This window comes from Cucumis sativus, chromosome 7, assembly GCF_000004075.3.
Source record: "Cucumis sativus cultivar 9930 chromosome 7, Cucumber_9930_V3, whole genome shotgun sequence".
NCBI classification, from domain to species: domain Eukaryota; kingdom Viridiplantae; phylum Streptophyta; class Magnoliopsida; order Cucurbitales; family Cucurbitaceae; genus Cucumis; species Cucumis sativus.
Window position 1 is genome coordinate 2,758,507 of NC_026661.2, and position 21,278 is coordinate 2,779,784.

Sequence of the window (21,278 nt, forward strand, 5' to 3'; positions counted from 1 at the left end):
TACAAATATAGCAAAACATCATTTCCCACTAACAACAATAGACATCGATACACAGTAAATACTAATCTATCGATATATATCACTTATAAATAGTAAATTTCTTGTTATATGCGTAAATAAATTGATTCATTTATACATTCCACTTAATTAACCTAAATATACAAGGTTGAAAATAGACATAAATTTGAAAGTGAGAGCATAGTAAATGGTGTAATTTAGTAATAATCATAAAAGAAAAAAAAAAAGAGTATGAAGAAGATGTATATATATATATGGTTGGGAAGGGTTTAGTTGGAAAAGGTAGGAGGTGGTTTGAGGGAGATTTTTTATTATTATTATTATTTATAAAAAGACAATAAATGGGTTAGAAATTGGAATGTTAAAAAGCTTTGGAAAGAATAAAATAAAAAAATCGAGAAAAGAAAAAGAATAGAAAAAAATAGAGCGTTGTTTGGTAGCCGTCATTCATTGCACTAAACTTCTCCTACACCTAGGGCACAATTAAACACCAACAACAATTAAACAGTTTTTTCTTTTTTCTTTTTTCAAAAATGAAATTAATAGATATAAATTATTTTCTCTTGGTGTGTGTGTGTGTGTGTGTATAGCAATTACGCCATTTTCAGCCACCATTAAATGCAATCCCACCTTCTCACTACCCTCTGCAATTACTCTTTTCCTCTCCACACACACCCACTTTTTCTCCCAATTCTCTTTTCCTCTCAACTTAATTTTCAACACTTCACTCCCACAAACATACAAACACACAAACAAATTCTTTTTTTTCTCCTTCTTCTTCTTCTTTGTTCTTCACAACTTTAATTACTTGTGTCTTTGATCTAGGTTTCTTCTTCTTTTTCCTGGGGGGGAGGGGGGTCTTGTTTCATGAATTAACATTTGTTGGTAATTTTGTGTATTATTGTGCTTTTGTGAAGTATATAGTTAGATTTGATCTCCTTTTTTGTTTTAGAATTCTCTTTAATTATCTTTTTCAAGCAGATAGGAGGGAAAAGAAAAGCAGTTTAGAAGATCCAAAAAGTGAATTATCTGTCAAAGAGAAAAAAAAAAGTTCACTTTACTTGTGAGAGAATCTCCAAAAAGTTGAAAGAAGTAAACCCTTTTTTTTAATAATTTTTTTCCCTCCCCATCATAAAATAAAATGAAGTATTTTCTCTAGAAAGAAAAAATAAAAAGAAAGATTGTATTTTTTTTATATATAAAAAAATCAATTGAGAAGAAAATGCCAGCCGGAATGATGATTCCAGCGAGAAACACAGCGTCGTCCATGATCGGAAGAAATGGAAATGTTGGAATTTTTGGGTCCCCAGCCAGCCTTGTTCTTGGTCAGGTCAGTATTTAATTCAACACCCAATTTCATAAATATATTAATTATTTATCGATAAAATCACTTGTTGATACAAAAGTTTAATCGATATGGAGCTCTATACAGGAGCTGCAGGGAATAGAAATGGGAGAAAATGAATATGGAAGAATGAGAGAAACAGAAGAGTTTGAAAGTGGAACAAAATCAAGTAGTGAGAATCATGAGGTTGGTTCCGGTGATGACCAACTCAATAACCAACGCCCCAACAAGAAAAAGCGTTACCACCGCCACACTCAGCATCAGATCCAACAAATGGAAGCGTAAGTATACTGTATTTGTAATTTCATCTCTTTTTACTTACTTACCATTTTTAACTCAAAACGCACACATAACTAATTGGATTCAAGTAAGTAATTCAGAAATACTTAAGGATGTCCAACTAACAAAGAAAAGTAAATAATACAAAATTTGACATATGTCTATGGAATCATAAATTTTAATAGACATAGAGATCATGTTTAATTGTAATTTAATGACTATCCTCTTTTACTTTCTAATTTACCATTTTATATTAACTCCACTTAAATTTTAATGTTGAAGGCTCCTCGATCTCTTCTTGTTCGAGTATTCAACGTATTTGAGAATGATTGGAAATCATTTTCCATGATTAGAAAAATACTAAATTAATTATAGTAAGTGAGTATGGTTTGGAGCGATTTTAATAATATTAAAAACCACTCACAAATTTGCACTAATCCTATATTTAACAAAACTCTAAACTCTAATTTTTTTTTTTTTCTGTTTTGTATATGGAGAATTTATGAAATTAGTTGGAAAGTTGAAGGATATATATGTATGAAAACACATATTTTAACAAGTTATTATATAGTGAGCATTATTATTATTGTCCAAAAAATGAGAAGATTTTGGTGGGTGGGCTTATGTATTTATTTATTTATTGGGTAAAATAGGTTTTTCAAGGAATGCCCTCACCCAGATGACAAGCAAAGGAAGGAGCTAAGTAGGGAGTTGAATTTAGAGCCATTGCAAGTCAAGTTCTGGTTCCAAAACAAGAGAACTCAGATGAAGGTATTACACGATTTCTTTTTCTTTTTCTTTTTTTTTCTATTATTAATGTTGTTAATTATTAATAAATAAATATTATAATGTAATGTGTAATGTAATATGCAGACACATCATGAGCGACATGAAAACACACAGCTCCGAACAGAAAATGAGAAGCTAAGAGCAGATAATATGAGATATAGAGAAGCTCTAAGCAATGCCACGTGTCCCAATTGTGGAGGTCCTACCGCCATTGGAGAGATGTCCTTTGATGAACATCATCTTAGGCTTGAAAATGCTCGCTTGAGAGAAGAGGTAAACCATTCTTCTCTGTGTTTTTTATTCACGACTGCATCTATCTTTACTCAGCACGTTTACATTCGAATCTATTGTGTCATGTGTAATATTTCTTTTTTGTCAATTAAAATATTGTTTTCAAATACTTTTTATTCCTTGATTTTGAAAGAAATGCAAGAAGATGGATGGATGTTGGTGCAACCCTCAATTTTAAACATTTTGTTTTGTTTTTTAAGTAAGTGTTTCAATATTTTTAAATTTTAAATTTTAAGAAACAAAATATAATTAGTAATGCAATTTTTTCTATTGAAAATTTTGCTAAGTTTAATTTTAGAAAACTAAGCATAAATGGCTAACCAATAAAATCTAAACTAACTTATTGAAGTGTGAACTAATTCTTTTATCAATATATTAAAACTCTCTCACTTGTGTGGTCTTTGGAATTTACACAATATACCTTCCCTGCACACTTCCAAGTGATATTAGGGTAAATTATGTTGCTTAAAAAGATGTTAAACTTTTTTTATTCACTTCTCTTGCCCAAATGCTAAACTTGAGTTTAGCAATTGTAAATTTTCTATGATATTATTGAATAATAACTTAAATCTTTTCGATACTGAATAGACAAACAACTGCAGACTCAACAAAGGAAAGAAAAGAACTCAAATATGAAAAAGAAAAAAAATATATAAAAGGCAAATACTGCAATGATTTAAGAGTTTAATAATTTATTAAATAATTTGCATCACGCAGATCGATCGAATTTCAGCCATAGCAGCAAAATACGTTGGAAAGCCAGTATCAAACTACCCTCTTCTTTCCACACCAATCCCTTCACGTCCTCTAGAACTTGGAATGGGAAGCTATGGAGGCCACGATTTGGGCCTTGGACCGGGAGGCGGGGACATGTTCGGGGCAGCGGACCTTCTAAGGACCATAAGTGCACCATCAGAGGCGGACAAGCCGGTAATCATCGAGCTAGCGGTTGCAGCAATGGAGGAGCTGGTCAGAATGGCTCAGATGGGTGAGCCACTGTGGATGACAGGGGTTGATGGGTCAACGAATGAGCTTAATGAAGAGGAATATGTTAGAAGCTTTCCAAGAGGAATTGGTCCTAAGCCATCTGGGTTTAGCTGTGAAGCTTCTCGTGCTACTGCTGTTGTCATTATGAATCACATTAGCCTCGTTGAGATGCTCATGGATGTGGTAAATTAATTAACCTCATTCTTAACCCTTTCTTCTCTCTTGATTGGCATAGTTTAACATTGTATTATCAAACAAAAGGTCTTACATTATTTCCTTCCTAATTAATAATGAATTTCACTTGTTTTTTTCGCGTGAAAGTGTGATAGAACAACGTTGATACAATAATAAATTTGTTGATAACCATAATAATCACAGTAATATCTGGTGCTTGTTCCCATTATTTGTGTTTTTGGGTTTGTCAGAATCAATGGTCAACAACATTCACAGGGATTGTGTCAAGAGCTATGACATTAGAAGTATTATCAACCGGCGTTGCTGGAAACTACAACGGAGCATTACAAGTGGTAATTAATTAATTTAATTTATTAAATATATAATATATACTTTAATTGTCTATTAGTATATAGTTTCTAATAATATATGTAATTTATTTCTATTGATGATCAGATGACATCCGAATTGCAAGTGCCTTCTCCACTAGTTCCAACTCGGGAGAGCTATTTTGTGAGGTACTGTAAACAACATGGTGAGGGAACATGGGCTGTTGTCGACGTTTCCTTAGACACTTTACGCCCAGCTCCTGCTCTTAGATGTAGAAGAAGGCCATCCGGCTGCTTAATCCAAGAAATGCCCAATGGTTATTCTAAGGTAATTATTATTCTTTTATGAATAGTTGAGATATTTTTACTATATATAGTAGTAGAAATATATTAAATGTTTTCTAATAATTAATCATTAGATGTAATTTAAGTTTCTGAGAATTAGGCCCTAAATTTGGTTTGTGTGTTTTGAATGATATATATATATAGGTTACATGGGTTGAGCATGTTGAGGTGGATGATCGTGGTGTCCACAGTTTATACAACCAGCTAGTTAGCTCTGGCCACGCGTTCGGCGCAAAGCGTTGGATTGCCACGTTGGATCGTCAGTGTGAACGACTCGCCAGCGCCATGGCCACCAGTATTATTCCTAATGGCGATGCTGGAGGTATAGTTTCTGAACGATCATGCATGCATGATTTTAATATATTGTTTCTCTCTTACCGCACATCATCAAGTTAGCCATAGCTAGCATGCATTAAAACTGTGAATCACACACATTGTCTATCTAATCTATGAATTGTCACTTTAATATGTTGTGTTTGATGTGAAAGGCGCTAAGTAGTGTTGTTAATGATGAAAAAATTTATATATAATATCAGTGATAACAAATCAAGAAGGAAGAAAGAGCATGTTGAAGCTGGCAGAGAGAATGGTGATGAGCTTTTGCGGTGGAGTGAGCGCGTCGACAACACACACTTGGACGACTCTGTCGGGAACCGGAGCTGACGACGTTCGAGTTATGACGAGAAAGAGCGTTGACGATCCCGGCAGACCATCCGGCATTGTCCTCAGCGCAGCCACTTCCTTTTGGCTGCCTCTTCCTCCCAACAGAGTCTTCCATTTTCTCAGAGATGAAAATTCTCGTAATGAGGTATGTATTTTTACTTCCTATAATGGAGAAATTGACCAGTTTAATTAATAATGTGTCTGTACATTGTACAATATTATAGGATCCTGAAATTTAGTCATACTCTTAAAACATCCAATTCTAATAAAATAAAATGCAAAGTCTATGGATATTAAATGTTTATATTTTTTTTCTTCTTCTTGTGAATCAAATGTTATAAGGTGTGTAATATAATTGTTATGTGTGCTTATACTAATAATAGATGGTGATTAATTGCTAATTATAGATTGTTCAACACATGTATTTAAATTTAACTATAAATAAAACTTCATATATTACAGTGGGATATTCTTTCAAATGGTGGAGTTGTTCAAGAAATGGCTCACATTGCCAATGGCCGTGACACAGGCAATTGTGTTTCCTTACTACGAGTTAACGTAAGTTTTCCTTAACAAACTTCCTAAATGATAAAGTTATTAAGTAGGATGATAGAATACTTACGGTTTTTTGGAATTTGTCTAATTATTATTATTTTTTGTTTGTTTGTAAAATTTTAGAGTGCAAATTCAAGCCAAAGTAACATGTTAATATTACAAGAAAGCAGCACAGATCAAACAGCCTCATTCGTGATATACGCACCGGTGGACATTGTGTCAATCAACGTGGTGCTAAACGGGGGAGATCCCGATTATGTGGCTCTTCTGCCATCTGGATTTGCTATTCTTCCCGACGGAAGCACGGCGTCAAGCGGGGGGGCCAATGGCGTGGGGGAACATGGGTCCGGTGGGTCGCTTTTAACGGTGGCGTTTCAGATATTGGTTGACTCGGTTCCCACAGCAAAATTATCTCTTGGGTCAGTTGCGACGGTCAACAATCTCATTGCATGTACGGTTGAGAGAATTAAAGCCTCTTTGTCATGCGACAATCCTTAAACCGTAAGTCATCAAAATTCTCTCTTTCACATTTCATTGCAATTTCTTTCACCTTACGCCATGCTTTCTTTTTCTCTTTTCTTTTTTCTATTAAATTTCAAGTTTAGTCCCTCTTCAATTTTTAAAAATGTTTATTTCTCACTAATAGTCTATCTTGGTGGATTTGTAATTATTTTTTAGTTAGTTTTTTCATTTTAAACAATTTTTTTACATTTTTAATAAAATTAAAATTATAAAAATTAGTTGATTTAAGTGGATAAAATCTTCTATTTTATGTTTAATATATGGATCCTGTGTGTTCCAATTTTGTTTTAAAATATTACCAAAATTTAGGGAATAAATTTGTAATTTTTAAATTTTAGAGATTTAAATAGATAAAAAAAAAAAAAAAAACTCAAAATGTACCGTCTAGAATTAATTTTGTAATTTAACTTTAATAGAGGAATCTTTTAAGTTTAAGTAATATTTTATGTAGTAATTTCTAATTTGGTTAATTATATAATATTCTTACTTTCAAATCATTCATTTCTTACCAAATACACCAAGCTTCTTTTTTTTTTTTTTTTTTTTGTAAGCCTCCCTTCATTTATTTATTTTTCAATCATAATACTACATTCAATAGAAAAGTTTAAAGTAGAATTGTTAAGGATGTAAGCTGAAAATACAGATTTAAACCCATTGTTTTAAATCCATTAAGATTTGAAATTAATGACAAGTAGGATGTTCACTGTAGCCAAGTACTTATTAGAGCAATTCAACTTTATCCTCTTAAATTCTATCAAACAATAATCCAACCATTTAGTACTTTATATATATATGTATGGTGACAATAATTGAAGTTGAGGTTTAAATGAATTTGCAGAGAAGGAGAAAGATAAGTGGAAGAAGTCAAGAACGCACCTCGAAAGAAATTGAAAGTTGGGTAAGCATTTAATTGTGAGGGGTTCGGGTATTGACTTTCTCCATTATTATCATTATTATTATTATCATTAATGTAGTTAAAAGCTTATGATAATTTTAGGGTTTCTCTGAGGAGTTTTTCAGTTTCTTCATGTAGTATAAAATTCTGTTTGTGTCTTATTGTTGTAATGTTTTCCAATGTGTGCATTATTAGAGAGAGTCTAGGGGGAAGCCCACACCTTACTGCCTCTATATATAAGTCTAATATATATAACATTTCCAAGCTGATTGTGTATCATTATCTCATATAATATATAATGTATTTTCTCATTATTTTTGTCCATTTTTGTTCTATTTCTTTCAGTGGAGAAAATAAACAAGTAACCATGCCCATGAGGGATAATTTGGATATGTCACATATGACATATGTGAGTCTAATAAAAAACATAGGGTATTGTATAAGAATCTTAAAAGTTTATGAGCGTATAAACATTTAGATCAATTATGATAGTAATTCTATAGTTCTTATACAATTATACTTTAGAGTCTAGAGTCTAGAGTCGTTTGGATTGATTGAATTACAATTTGAATAAAAAAAGAATCAACATACCATTCTTTGATTTCCAATTATATCTTAAATTTTTCAAACATATGTATACATATACATACATACTTTCAACCAAATGGACCTAAATTATAAGCTTGTAACCTTATATCTACTTTCTTTCTTTTTAAAAAGAAAACAAAGTTTTTATATCTTGAATTTGAGCTTTTAAAACCTAGTTCCACCCATAATTAATTTTTTTTTAGTTTTAGCAAACTTTTTACCAATATTTTTAAAAATCAACTCAATTTTTTTCAATGGAAAAACAAAAACAAAATCACTAGCTTTTTACCATAAAAATTATAATTCCATCCAATTAAGCTTAACTAGACTTAAAAAAAAAGGTGTACTTTTACGTCTAAAAGCAAACTCTAAACTTCTAATTCAAATCTCACTAAACTCTAAAGCTATTTCCAATAATCTACTACGACCCCCCAAGAAAAAAAAGTATGCAGTATTTAAAGAGCAGTAAATAATGATTGCAACTCCATCGAGTTTGTACAAAATAACGACATGTCGTTTAAGTCCAAAGCCCAGGATGATTTTAGGGGCCCAATAAAATTTATCGGGTGTTAAAGTGGGCTGAAAAACCAAAAGCCCATAAGAAGATCGTCGGCAGAATAAGCACAGAAAGTCAAAGCTTATTTTGTAGGATTCCTAGTCGGTCATGGAATCGAATTTTGTCCCATGAAAATTAATATGTTGGAGTTTTCTTCTTCTTATTTATTTATTTATTTCCTTCATTTTTATAAATAATAAATAATGTGGGAGTTATTTTAATGATTTTTTAAAAGAGAATAAATAATGTCGGAGTTTTGTTACAAACAATATAATATATCTCATCTAAAACCCACAAAGGTCAACCCCTTGGCTCTATCATTTATGTCTCTTCCACCTTCTCTCTCATTCTTTTCTCTATCTAAAGCTTTTCATTATATTCCATTTCTTCTGTCTTTACACTTAATTCTTTTATACAATCTTTCATAAGTGTAAGATTCGATATTCATCAATTAAATCAATTCTAAAGTATTTCATTAGATGTATTTGTAGGAGAAAGGAACATCAATTAAACTAAAAACAAAGTTACGATGAGAAATCAAATGAAATTAATAATATTTTCTTTTTTCTCCTGTCTCTCTCTAATTTTCTGTTGGAACAGTTTGGTTTTAACTTCCTTGGGTGGCCCATGACACCGATTCAACGTCATGGACGACCATTTTTCTCCATTTTTCACCACCCCCCAATTATCATTCTAACAATTAATAATGACAGTGGAATTTTATATATATGTGTATTTCAAATTATCAAACTTCTCCCTTTCTTAAACCCCTTCTCTCAAAACTCTCATCTCTCTCTCTCTCTCTCTCTCTCTCTATTATTGTTTTCTTTTCATGGAGAACAACGACCACGCCACCCTTCAAGCTGATGATTCCCTGCCGGAAAATTCCTCCGCCGTCAGAGATGAAGAGCAAGAAGAGAGTGGTTGGACTGATTACTTGGAGGATTATTTCAATTCGGAATTTGTTGAAAGAGAGAGCAGTTTTTTGTGTTCAAGTATTGGGAGCTGTTCAAATTGGGATGATCGTAATAATATTTCATATCCCAGTTATGATATTAATTATAATATCAATATTGGGAATGTAAATTATGACGATTTCCCAAAGTCAAATAACCTAACTTTCAAGAAAACAAGAACTCAGAAGATTTTTGAGGATGATGATTCCTTACAAGATACTGCTACTTCTCCTATTCATAGTCCAAAAGTTAGCACATTATGTTGTTTAATTTTCTTCTTCCCTTTTTAATTTTTTACTTTCTATGATCTTGAAAATCAATATTGAAAAATCTCTCTGTCTTAGGTTGTTGATCTGAAAGTGAGAACATCCCAAGAAAATCAAGGGTTTGATGATCACATCACAATCTTCGCTAACTCTACGGTAATTGCTCTCTTCTTTCTTCTCTTCGTGAAATTAAGCATGACGGTTGTAAACCGTTGGATGATGTAGATGAAAATTTATGGGTTTTTTTTAAAAAAAAAATTAAACCCACATGATGATTTTTGTAGGGAAGTGGAAGGCAAATGGGGAAATATTATTCAAACAAAGAGAAGGGTGTTTATTCAGCTGAGAAAAAAGGGTTGTGTTTGTTTCCCTTCTCCATGCTCCTTAATTACCATAATTGAGACTATGTATTTTTTAAGCAATAATATGTTGAGCAATTTAAATACTCTCTCTCTCTCTCTCTCTCTCTCTCTCTCTCTCTCTCTCTCTCTCTCTCTCTTTATTTTAATTGTTATATATATCAAGTAAATATGTGACAAGAATTTAATCTCCTCTTCCTTCTTTCTTAGGAAATTTTTTAGTTATGTATATACTTCCAAAGTTAAATTCGTTTAGTTGCACACACGTTGTGTAGGAGTGGAAGTTATATCTTGGGAGTGGAAGTGCTGAAAAGACTCCAAATATACAAGTAGGAAAAGACAATATGCATCTCGATATAAACTACATGCTTTCTCAAACCTTATTTCTAATTAACTTTTTGTTGTTCATTTATTTGCATGGTTTTAATATTCTATCCAATTAGTTTTCACAGAATATTTTTCCAACATAATAATCATTAAAACCTCTAATGTAAACTCTCAACCTAAATTAATTAGTATTACTATAATTCATTACTATTTACTCTCTCTCTATGTGCTTGTTCTCTCTCTTTGTGTTGTTTAATTTTTAGATTATTATTCCACGAACGAGAAAACTTTCCTCTTGACCAACCACCACTCAAAAAAGTATTCATAGCTACATTTATATATATATATTAGAAAAAGTAGAAGTTATCCAATTAGAAAAAGATGGTGGGTGAGTGAGAGGTATTCTTGTTCACGAGTTAGAAGATGGGTCTTTTTCCTTAATTAAATCGATTGCTTTAACTTAAACCCTAATTAATTATCCATGATTATCTTTTAAGTTATTTGAGTATATATGTGTGTGTGAAATCAAACTCATGCAAACATGGGTTTTTCCTTTGTCATTTTTCATGGATTTTATATTATTTTATTTTACAAAAGACTTGAATGTCAAGTGATCTCATGAACTTTTGATTATTACATGTGAACTTGGAAGCAAATTTTCAAAACTTGTCATGTGTGCCTAATAAATACTTTAAATGTTCAATCATTCAAGAAATCTAATTTGATATTATCTAATAATTGAAATTATAATGAAAAACACATTCAATCAATGTTTTAGATACAGAACACGTATATAAGTTTGTGTCACATCGCTCAATCAAATAAAATTAATTGGTGCCATCTTTGTTTTAACAAAATGGTCAATCAAGAATTGATTTGTTATATCAATTAAATCATTAAAGGATGATTGTATAGTTTTGTAAATCAATTTACACATTTTATTGAAGAATATTTCATGTGAAATTTATAAGTGTATGAATTGAAATGCATGTATGAATCAATTTAGACTCTAATCATAATTTTCTTTCAAAATTGTCCATGTGTCTGATTATCCAATTTTTAAAATTGGAATAAATACCGCACATGTTTGAGAACTAGTGTATGGATGGTAATCAACGCTAATCTTCTAATTATGAAGAGTCAAAATTAATTGACTGATGAAACTTTCCATGTTTTAAAATCGATTCAAATTATAAGTTTAACATGATATTAGTTCAACAAAATTTAAAGGAGTTATACATAGATCGATTTCAATGTTTCAACTGATACACAATTATCAATTTAGAGTTTTACATTGATAGAACCTCAAAGTTTATGACATTTGACCAATATGATTTACATCTTTAAATGTATGGCGACAAAGTTGCATGCGTAGTACCGAGTGTTATAAAACTTTTGCTTGGATTGACATGCCATTATTCAAACGTTGTTGGAAAGGTAAAATGTTTGGTTCCAAAATAGTATATTTGGACCCCAAAAAACATGTACTAAGAAAAAGAAGAAACAAGAAAAAGAAAGGCACAAAGTTTTGTTTGTTTTCACATGAAAATTTTTAACTTTAGAAGTTGTTTGATGGATAAATGGATGGGTTGGGTGAGATCATTGCACATATTCTTCTTTTCACTCAATATCAAATTTTCTTGTTTCCTTTCCTTTTTATTTATTATTATCTACTTTGGTGGAGAGATGTGTTGTCAAAAGACTAAATTATTAAAAAAACAAATTCTTTTTATTCTTTGTTTTAATATAATATAACTTTCAAAATGGGTAAGAAAAATTCCCATGATACACTTGAACTTTTAAGAGAAATTAATATTCTTAAATATCTTTTTTAAAAAATAAAAATATCATTATCTAATACGTTATTATCATTAATATAAGCATTCTAAACAGTTTAAAGTTTGGTTTGGTGTATTATTATTCCAACGTTTGAAAAAGTTAAAAGTAAGATTTTTTTTTTTTTTTTTTATGATTTAACATTTTCAATATTAAATTAGTGGATGCATGGTTTGTTCTGAGTTAATGCAATGGGAAATGGGTCCATGAAAAGTCTAGACAGAACAGTGGTTTAGAATAACAATAATATAGACATAGATATAGAGATAGATATAAAGGATTAATGTAATTTTAAAGGGAAATAGATAATAATAATAATAAAAAAAAAGGATGTGTTGGGTTTAAATTTGAAATATATAAAAGGAAATCAAAGGGGGAGTTGTTTAAATAAAGAAAAGAAAAGAAAAGAAAGAGAGAAGGGTGGAGACCCCTCCATGTGCAAAACACAGAGTAGGCTGAGGAAGGTAGTTCAGTTTAATGGAAATTTGTACATCAATTAATTAACTTTTTCTGCTACACTCACTATATCTATGTTACCTCTTCTCCACATTTTTAGATGTGTATTTAATCTTTATCCAAAAAGGAAATTCTTTAGGTAAAAAGAAAAATATATGTATTTAGTCTTTTTAATTCTTAGTTATTATCTGTTGGATCAAACAGTGAGGTATGTAATAAAATCTCTGTCCTAACACCCTCTTATTCGTAGTACATTAATGTCTATCTATGTTTTCAAATTTTGTCAATAATTTACTTTTACACATGCACTTGTGTTCATTAAGGGTTATATATATATCTATCTATATATGTTCTATTTACCTATTCTATTTACCTATTCTACTTCCTTTTCTATTAAATTACTTTCACCTACAACTTGGCATCCTCCATATTACTTTATCTTGTAAGCTTTCTAGGAAAATTTGTTTGAATTGAAAATTGAAAATTGAATAATAATGAAAAAAAAAAATGTTGTATAACTTTAAAATTATATTTTGGTACTTTCTTAGTCAACCGAACCTAACTCAATTGACGTACGAATGTGTTGTACTAAAAGAAAAATAAGTTTGATTTTAGTCAAATATTATACCTTTTGAAATTATCAAGAAAATGCATGCATTTGAATAAACTTAAAAGGTTTCTTGTATGCTTGGCAAAAAGAAAAACACTTATTTACTTTTGCAAAAATGATTAAGAAAAAAAAAAAAAACTCAACCCACGTGATACATCTTATTATATAGACTTGATACATCTGATATACTTGAAATACTTTTATGCATCATTGATATATACTTGATGTACTTGATACCTCCTTCCAATAAGACATTTGATACACACTTGATAAACATTTGATATATATATTTAATATATCAAATATTTGTATTTATGTTAAAAAAAAAAATTGAATTTTTATTGAAAGATTGTGAGAAAAGAAAAAAAATATATTTATGGTAAAAGTAAAATCCTCGAACACATTATTATAACTCAAACTAAAATAATTTATATTTCAAACACAAACTATTAAAATCCAATTATAATAATCAAGGACTATAATAACTCACTCTTTAGTCTTTATCTCAAACGCTCTATTAAAAAAGTGTTTTACTTTTTTTTTTTTGTCCTAAAGTTGATAAAAATCAATTTATTCATGAAAATATCACATTAGTTTATATCTGAAATGTCGTTACATATATTTATTTAATTGTCATTAAATTAAAAGTTTTATTTTTTAATTTTTTTGTCATTTTTAATATTTATGTATATAAACATGTGAATTAGATGTATCAAGTATACCTTAGGTATACTAAGTATATGATATGTATAAATGGGATTGGACTTATTTGATTGTTTTTTATCATATTTACACATACCCAAGAAGAAATGAATAAAAATGAATGAGAATGAATTATTGTTTTGAAAATTAGATCACATCAACTAATTTCATAAAAATAAAGAATGAATTGGTTGGAATATAGAACAAAAATAAAGTAACAAAAGGGTAGCTATATGGTCAGGGTTGGTTGGTTAGTTAAGCAGTAGCATATACATAAATCAATTCAATTAGAGAGATGATTAATTAATTAACTTAGTGCCCAGTTTAGGTATTGCCTTAAGATTTAATTAAGTACCTAAGCTTAAGTTAAGTGACCCATTACATAATATTAACCACCAAATTATCAATCATGATGGGGTTTTTATTTTTATAATCGGATGAACTTAAAACACAAGAATTCGTCTTTATTAACAACTACAAGTCAAATAATTAAATTATTATTTCATCTTTGGCCTTTTTATTTCATTTTTTAATTTTAGCCTTATATGTTTTTTTCTTTGGTCCAATTATAAAAATCAAAACTAGATTTTTCTAATTTTCCATTTTCAAAATCTCCATTTGGATTCTTCCAAACATTTCAAAAAAAGTAAATAATGCTAAGCGTAACAAATTATGAGATTAGCGGTCTAAAACAAACTTTAAATGTCTGAAATATAATTAAAAAAAATATCAACAAGCATCCTAAACGAAAGGAGTTTAATGTAATGAAATTTGGACGGATAAGTTGAACCAGTAAATCTTGAGTATCAAATGACTGAGTTATATTAACCTCATCATTTGACCATTTAGAAAAAGAGAGCAAGTATCTTTAAATGAGAGATCAGTCTTATATATATATATATATATATTTTTTGTACTTAGTTAAATTAGTCGCTATTATTGTGTTATTTCACATTTGGTGAAAGTCCAAACTAAAGCACACTTGGGCATTGGGTTATTTTAAAATAACCAAACTTGCAACCGTGGGAAAAAAGCATGCAAATGAAAAGAATTAAAAGGTTATGACAATTGATAAATATATTGAAATTTACCCATCCAACCAGAAATTCTTGTACAGTCGTTCTGGATTGATTTGTGGTCCGATCAATCTAAAATTTTGATATTCTTGGAGCTACTTACAATGAGTTACTGTGGGTAATTAGTTGCCAACGTCGAGTGAGATATTTCTAATTATTATTTCTTAATCATTGTTGTCGATTTTTTGTCAATATTGTTAATCTTAAGATATATTTATATATGCCTCTAGACTCTAGTGGCAATGACTAGGAAGAACTTGTTGCACCCATTATTTTGATTTTAGTGGAGATTTTGTCTTTGGTTCATAGTCTTTTAATTTACTACTTATTTTGAGGGGGTTTTCCACATTATAGTTCTTTGTTTTCATACTCGGTTTATTGTTTTCAGTTTGTCAGTATGATATTAGATTCACACAACAATGAGATTATCGATCCAAAGATATAATGTTTATACCAATAACTCTAACTTGTGTTGAAACTCAATAGACACAACAATATATTACATCGATGCAAGGAATTCTTATACATATCAACTCAAAAGGTAACAAAATCAAACTAGACCCTGACAAAAACGAGCATATATTTTTTAGAAATGTTGAATTTGTCTAATCCTCCCCAACCAATTAACAAAACTTAGTATACTGAACCAATTAACTTCAATTATTTCAAACTTGATTGAGAGGAAGAGAATCATAAACTACAAAAACTGAGATTCCAATTCTTGGGATGTGACCACCAACTTTAAGTTGGTGATTAAATTATCTACTTTTGCTAGTCTTTTTAGCTATGTTTAATAACTCATTAATCATTTGATTTTAGATTTAATAATCATATATATTATGAATTTTGTCAAATTGAACTTTAACTCACAAGAACTCAACAGTAATTAGTATAATCGAATCTTTGCCGTAGAAAATTCAATTTCACACTTCCACAATTGTAGTATAAAAAAGAATACAAATTTTTTATCTTGTATACTAATGGAAGCTTTTAAAATTCAAGAATCTTTTTAACAAAGGGTTTTAGATTTTTCTCAAACATATAACTCCCAAAGTTGAAATTCTTTAGGTTTGTTTAAAGCCCAAACTGATAAGATGATCAAGACACCATTTATGCTAAATATATGAATGTATGCATATGTATATATTATATTTATGGGTGCAATCTTGGTCTGACCTTGAATCTACCCTCATTTAGTTACAATTAAATTCTTATATATAAAGAGATTCGTCGGCAGCCGTTGAACAACATATATTCTAATTCTTGTATTAAAAAGAAAACATAAAACTTTTTCAATTTTGGAATTTAATTTCGAAGCATAAAATCTGACAACCTGGTTCATATCTTTCAATATAGTGCATACATACATTGTATGTTTCAACAAATTCAAACTCTATACTAAATTAAATTAATGTATATAAAACAACCCTTTTTTCATTTTATGTATTATTTATTAATGTATATATATATATATGACATAAACTCATAATTTTTTCTTTTTCTTTTGATTTCTTTTTCTCAAGAAAATATAAAGTTTAAGGAAAAGGTGAGAGTAAATTTAGGAAGGAATTCCACTTAAATTAATCATATTATTAGTCCCTGTCTTGGAAATGAGAGACATTAGAAGAGAAATATATTTCCCAATGGATAAAGCTAAGTTGTACATCCATATACTAAAATAAAAAATCAACTTTGGTATATAATTATTTAAAATCATACAAACATGTTTTTTTTTTCTTCATTTCTATCAGTTAATGAAAATTTCCAAATTAGGAAACAAAGTGGCCACATTGATAAAATGAACGTACAACGTACTCTCCCCTTAAAAGATTTGGTTTCATACACCAATGAACCTTGCTATCATTCACATCCTACAATTATTCAGAACATCTAACAATAAACTATATGTTCAGTTCTGTAGTTTGTGTATTTCATACTTGATCATCATGTCCCCACAATATTGAAATGTTTGATCAATTTATTTGAGTTCCAATTGTTATTTTGTTCACACTACGTAATAAATAATTAACTACATTTTAAAATATGAAAGTTCATGATTTGTTCCTTACCCTTGTGTTATTTTAATGAACTCGGTAAGAAATTGGGAGCTCGGATAGGCTTTACATTCCTCAACGAATCTGGAAATTTGAAAGTGCGTTGACAAAATCCAGTTAACAAAGAGACTATCATTATTGTAAGTTGTTAAAAATAGTGTTCATATTGGGAATTGTTCGTCAAATCTCAAAAAAATAAATCAAAACAGTGATTTTCTTTTCCCAACAAGAACTAAAGTGTTGCAAATTTCATAGTACAAAAGCTAATGTACTTGGCCACAGATTTGAGTGTGTAGATGCTAATTCATTGCTAGAGACCGAAAGTGTGTTTAAGTTTTAAACCATTAAGAACTACTCTCATGATCAAAACTCAGTACATAACAAAAACAAAAGAGAACCCCATAAATAGAATAGTTTTTCTAAACTGAAATTAAAAAACCAAGTGATTTACCATCAAGATCCCAAATCATTTGCTTGGCCATTTGGCTAAATACCACAGCTCTATTTTCTGAACCCTTCCATGAATTTCAAAAATATCAAATAAATGAAGTGTGTAACTTACCCTATACATACAATGGCATTCAAGAGCTCAGTACTTAGAGAAAACTTGCAACTGAGAAGCGTATGTAACGATAATCTCACATCAAATTGACAATATGATTCAATCAGGAGTTGGGGAAGAGTAACAAATGCAGTTGTCTCATAAATGAATAAAAATGCTGAGAATACAATTTGATCACGAGAAACCAGGACTCGTGGAGGAACAATGCTGCAAATAATTTATATCTCGACCCCGTTATAAACAAAATAACAAAAATCAGGAAAATGAGAGGTCAAGATCTAAAGTTGCCATTGAGATAAGATAAGAAAGCAGGAAACATATTATTAACTAAAAGGGTCCACGTCCACCAATCCATAACTTGGTCTGCATAACAAAGCAAAGCAAACGTACATTGATCCAGAGTTGTAGCATGCACTCGTAAGTTCTAAAAATAGTTATATTATATCCACTACTATCAGTTATAAGCTGCTGTAAACACAAACTTGATGGTTTTTAGAAACCGTGAATCTTGATGTTTTCCTTCTTCACAATACCAGCCTATCAATGCAGAAAAAGAGGAGCATATATCAAAAACGATTACCGAACAAATATTTAATATCTATTTATAGTCAACCATTACCTGCACAAGGAATGTAGACACATTCTTTCTTTGGTCTCCCTGAAGTTGTATAACCTGCAGGGCAACAACCGTTACACACGATGTAATTGATTGGCATGGCATATTGTCTGATATTCCAGAATAGGAAACAAAGAAAGAAAAGCATGTTCATCCAAGCAGTCCTAATATCTTGTTATATGCAACAGTACCAATAACACCATATAGATTCTTGTTCATGATATGTAACCAAACCACAACCCATAATGAAAACACTCCCTGCCGATAGCTTTATGCCGAATGAAACCAATTGACTGCCAACTGACTGGCAGATCAAACTTCCCATGAGTTGGTTCTTTAAACTCTTTTTTGCCTAGATAGAGCAGCATTGACATTATATTAATCTTGCACCCTCAATTGTTCTAACAATAATCCCTACACCAACCTTCTCTCCACTTTATATAAAATTGGAAACTAATTCTTTTAGTTCTAATGTTCGGTGAATCAACGAAAAAGGGAGGAGCTAAATATAAATAATTAAGGGTAGAAGAGGACAACAGACCTGGCCTAGCTCAGGGTCTTGAACAACTGTGCCATTACAGCAAAATTCCTTCTTCAGGTCCTTAAGAATCTTGTTATAACTAAATTCCTTCTTCAATCCTTGAACAGTTGTCAGACTTTTTCTCCCGTTGCGTTGCTGTATGCGCACATGAACATACTCTTTTGCTCCGGCTCCTGAGTCCTCAGCATTTGCATCAGCAAATGGGTCTAACCATCAAACCAAATTCATCAAAGTTAGTTAAAACGAACATTCAGGCTTCTTATACAGTACACAACACACTAAAAGTAAAAACAAAGAAGAGGGACTTGTGAAGGTACCAAAAGCAGATGGAATCTGCACGTTGAATTCAGACATGAAACTTGGCTGTCCGGAGTAGAACACAGGTAACCAGCAAAAGCTTTGAGCTCTTAAATTCAGCTGCTCTAAACTGCAAAACATAACAGGCCCACAGAGTTGAGTGTTGAAAGCACATGGATACAAAAAAACGCCTAAACTCGTCCAAAATCAATAAAAAGAACATAATCCACCCACGCCCTACTTTAAATCTTTGATCCACTGGATCCCCACATCCCACCATAGACTCCCTTTCAAACAAAGATCAAAAGAGCACAGCCTCAACAATTAAAAAAAAAAAAAAAAAACCAAAGTTGAGTCTCTTTTACTATTATCTCCAAATCGAAGAAAACTAAACGATCTACAAAGGGATCGAACAATTAGAGTGAAAAAAAAACCCCATATATCTGCTCCTCTCCAAAAAAACCAGACAACCAATCATGTGTTCAACCTAAATCATATGTCTAAACCGTTTGTTTCTTAAAATCACAAGGCGCATAAAGGACAGAAACCACGCAATCGAACAGAATAACAATCAAACAAGGTATCAAGTCATCAATCCGAAAACATGAAAACACTTACACCCCCGGAAAGCAAACGGATCTTGTGGTTCGATCCCAGAAACAGAAAAGAGGAATGAATACAAGCAACAACAAAAAAAGAAAAAAAGAAAAAAAGAAAAGAAACCCTAACCCAAAAAATGAAAAGTATGAAGAAAGAAATAGGTTGAAAAAGAAAAGAAAAGAAAAAGGAAATAAATTATGGATGAATGAAAATGAAAAATAGAAGGATGAACAAGAATTTTTACCAGGAGAAAAAGGTGTGAATCCGAAGAAGAAGAGACGTAAAAGCAAAGGATGGAAGTCAAAAGGAAGGTTATATGTGTGAGAGAAATTTTGCAAGCCACACAAACCTCTATTATATCGATATTAGTCGGTTTTGGATTTTCTTTTCACGGTCCAGATGACACAACAATCAACTTCATCCGACGGCTCATCATCTTTGTCCTAAAACGACGTCATTTTCTTCCTTTTTCTAAATTTAATATATTATCCTCCATTATTAGCGTGGAATAGACGTAGTGCTACATTCTGCTCGATCAAATCCGAACCCAGCAAAAGAAACACACAGATCTACCAACCAATCAGCTGGGTTGGTTCGGTTTGGTTTTTACATAGTTGATCGAACCAAATTTTAAAATATTATCTTCCAATATTTTACTTTAACTCACATCTCTATCTATCTAAACAGATTTTCCTAAAATTTATCTTTTATCTTCGTCTCTTTCTTATTATATTAAAAAGCAGATTTGTAGCTTTTCCCTATTGCCCTTCACACCAATAATGAATCACGTTCCTATATTTTTCTTTTAAAAACTCTTCTTGGATTCAACTTCCTTCCTTGTGATCATAGTAAAACTTTTTCCAAATCAATCCATGAATAAAAAATATACAAAATAAAAAGATTGTCTTTCTCAAGTAATTCTTTGAAATTTGTCCCATTTTGATGCTTCACATGGAATTGGATGTCAATTTTCTTTCTTCCACTTTGATTTGATGCCAGTGGAATACAATTCATTTTCACAAGGAACTGCTTTTGAAGATGCAACCGCTCTCCAACCATTTAAGTTTGAGATTTTTTTTAGAAAAGCATAGTATTTGTTTGGCACGTTAGATTTGGTTTGTTTAAAATATGTGTACATTTGGCTTCTTTCACTTATATATTTTTCTTAAATATACATCTGATTTTTGGAGCAAAATAAACTTTTGGTTCATTATATATATTTAAGGTTGTTGTTTATTTTCTTAATAATTTGGTTTCTAAAATTTTAAAAATACATTTTAATATCTAAGTTTGAAAAAGTGATATTAATTTTTTATATGTTTTTTCGCACCGTCAAATATCTACTCTTTTATGGAACCAATCAATTCTGACACTCAATTTCAACCCCAAAATGATTTGGGAAGAACGCATTCAAGTTAGCAAAAAGAAAAAAAAAATGATAGGAGAGGAATGAAGAGAGAAGGAGAGGTTGTGAAGTTTGAAAGGAAAACAGAGGAATTTCAACACAATTTTGTTGTATGAAAATTCTTTTCTTTAACTAAAGGCAGTACGTGTAATTCTATAACCACGGATCATTTTGAGAACTGTTTTCTAAATTTCGTTGATTAAATTTTACTACCACATAAAGTGTATTTTATTCATTTGATTTCTTTCACCTATATGTATTTAATAGTAAAATGGCACA

At 30.6% G+C, this 21,278-nt stretch overlaps 3 protein-coding genes across 4 annotated transcripts; 2 read left to right on the forward strand and 1 right to left on the reverse strand.

Annotated features, from left to right (window-relative positions):
* The first annotated feature begins 662 nt into the window (after positions 1-662).
* On the forward strand, positions 663-7,506 carry LOC101219415 (homeobox-leucine zipper protein HDG2). The gene is made up of 12 exons (XM_004144440.3): positions 663-1,348; positions 1,451-1,644; positions 2,296-2,413; positions 2,516-2,704; positions 3,440-3,892; positions 4,135-4,236; positions 4,340-4,540; positions 4,702-4,879; positions 5,094-5,365; positions 5,683-5,778; positions 5,899-6,276; positions 7,136-7,506. The coding sequence occupies exons 1-11, from the start codon at positions 1,241-1,243 to the stop codon at positions 6,271-6,273; spliced, it is 2,286 nt and encodes a 761-aa protein (XP_004144488.1). The 5' UTR covers positions 663-1,240; the 3' UTR covers positions 6,274-6,276; positions 7,136-7,506.
* A 1,451-nt stretch (positions 7,507-8,957) lies between these two features.
* On the forward strand, positions 8,958-10,006 carry LOC105436077 (vascular-related unknown protein 1). The gene is made up of 3 exons (XM_011660403.2): positions 8,958-9,540; positions 9,637-9,714; positions 9,843-10,006. The coding sequence occupies exons 1-3, from the start codon at positions 9,169-9,171 to the stop codon at positions 9,957-9,959; spliced, it is 567 nt and encodes a 188-aa protein (XP_011658705.1). The 5' UTR covers positions 8,958-9,168; the 3' UTR covers positions 9,960-10,006.
* A 7,675-nt stretch (positions 10,007-17,681) lies between these two features.
* On the reverse strand, positions 17,682-19,980 carry LOC101219651 (protein translation factor SUI1 homolog). Of its 2 annotated transcripts, none has more exons than XM_011660404.2 (5): positions 19,839-19,980; positions 19,015-19,124; positions 18,698-18,903; positions 18,160-18,213; positions 17,682-18,077 (listed from the first exon to the last, which is right to left on the reverse strand). In XM_011660404.2, exons 2-5 carry the CDS (start codon positions 19,049-19,051, stop codon positions 18,033-18,035), a joined length of 342 nt encoding a protein of 113 aa, XP_011658706.1. In that variant the 5' UTR covers positions 19,052-19,124; positions 19,839-19,980; the 3' UTR covers positions 17,682-18,032. The 2 variants fall into 2 exon arrangements, with proteins under 2 accessions (XP_011658706.1, XP_004144489.1); XM_004144441.3 differs by lacking the exon at positions 19,839-19,980 and adding an exon at positions 19,613-19,765.
* Positions 19,981-21,278: the final 1,298 nt, after the last annotated feature.

What these genes read in the sequence shown, in the direction of transcription:
- LOC101219415 (XM_004144440.3), top strand. Translation starts at nt 1,241, where the DNA reads ATGCCAGCCGGAATGATGATTCCAGCGAGAAACACAGCGTCGTCCATG. An exon ending in TGCCCAATGGTTATTCTAAG is followed by an intron (nt 4,541 to 4,701) that starts GTAATTATTATT and finishes ATATATATATAG; the next exon opens with GTTACATGGGTTGAGCATGT. An exon ending in TTTCCTTACTACGAGTTAAC is followed by an intron (nt 5,779 to 5,898) that starts GTAAGTTTTCCT and finishes GTAAAATTTTAG; the next exon opens with AGTGCAAATTCAAGCCAAAG.
- LOC101219651 (XM_011660404.2), bottom strand. Translation starts at nt 19,051, where the DNA reads ATGTCTGAATTCAACGTGCAGATTCCATCTGCTTTTG. An exon ending in GCAGATTCCATCTGCTTTTG is followed by an intron (nt 18,904 to 19,014) that starts GTACCTTCACAA and finishes TTTGATGGTTAG; the next exon opens with ACCCATTTGCTGATGCAAAT. An exon ending in TGTCTACATTCCTTGTGCAG is followed by an intron (nt 18,078 to 18,159) that starts GTAATGGTTGAC and finishes CTGCATTGATAG; the next exon opens with GCTGGTATTGTGAAGAAGGA.
- LOC105436077 (XM_011660403.2), top strand. Translation starts at nt 9,169, where the DNA reads ATGGAGAACAACGACCACGCCACCCTTCAAGCTGATGATTCCCTGCCG. An exon ending in CTCCTATTCATAGTCCAAAA is followed by an intron (nt 9,541 to 9,636) that starts GTTAGCACATTA and finishes TCTCTGTCTTAG; the next exon opens with GTTGTTGATCTGAAAGTGAG. An exon ending in CAATCTTCGCTAACTCTACG is followed by an intron (nt 9,715 to 9,842) that starts GTAATTGCTCTC and finishes TGATTTTTGTAG; the next exon opens with GGAAGTGGAAGGCAAATGGG.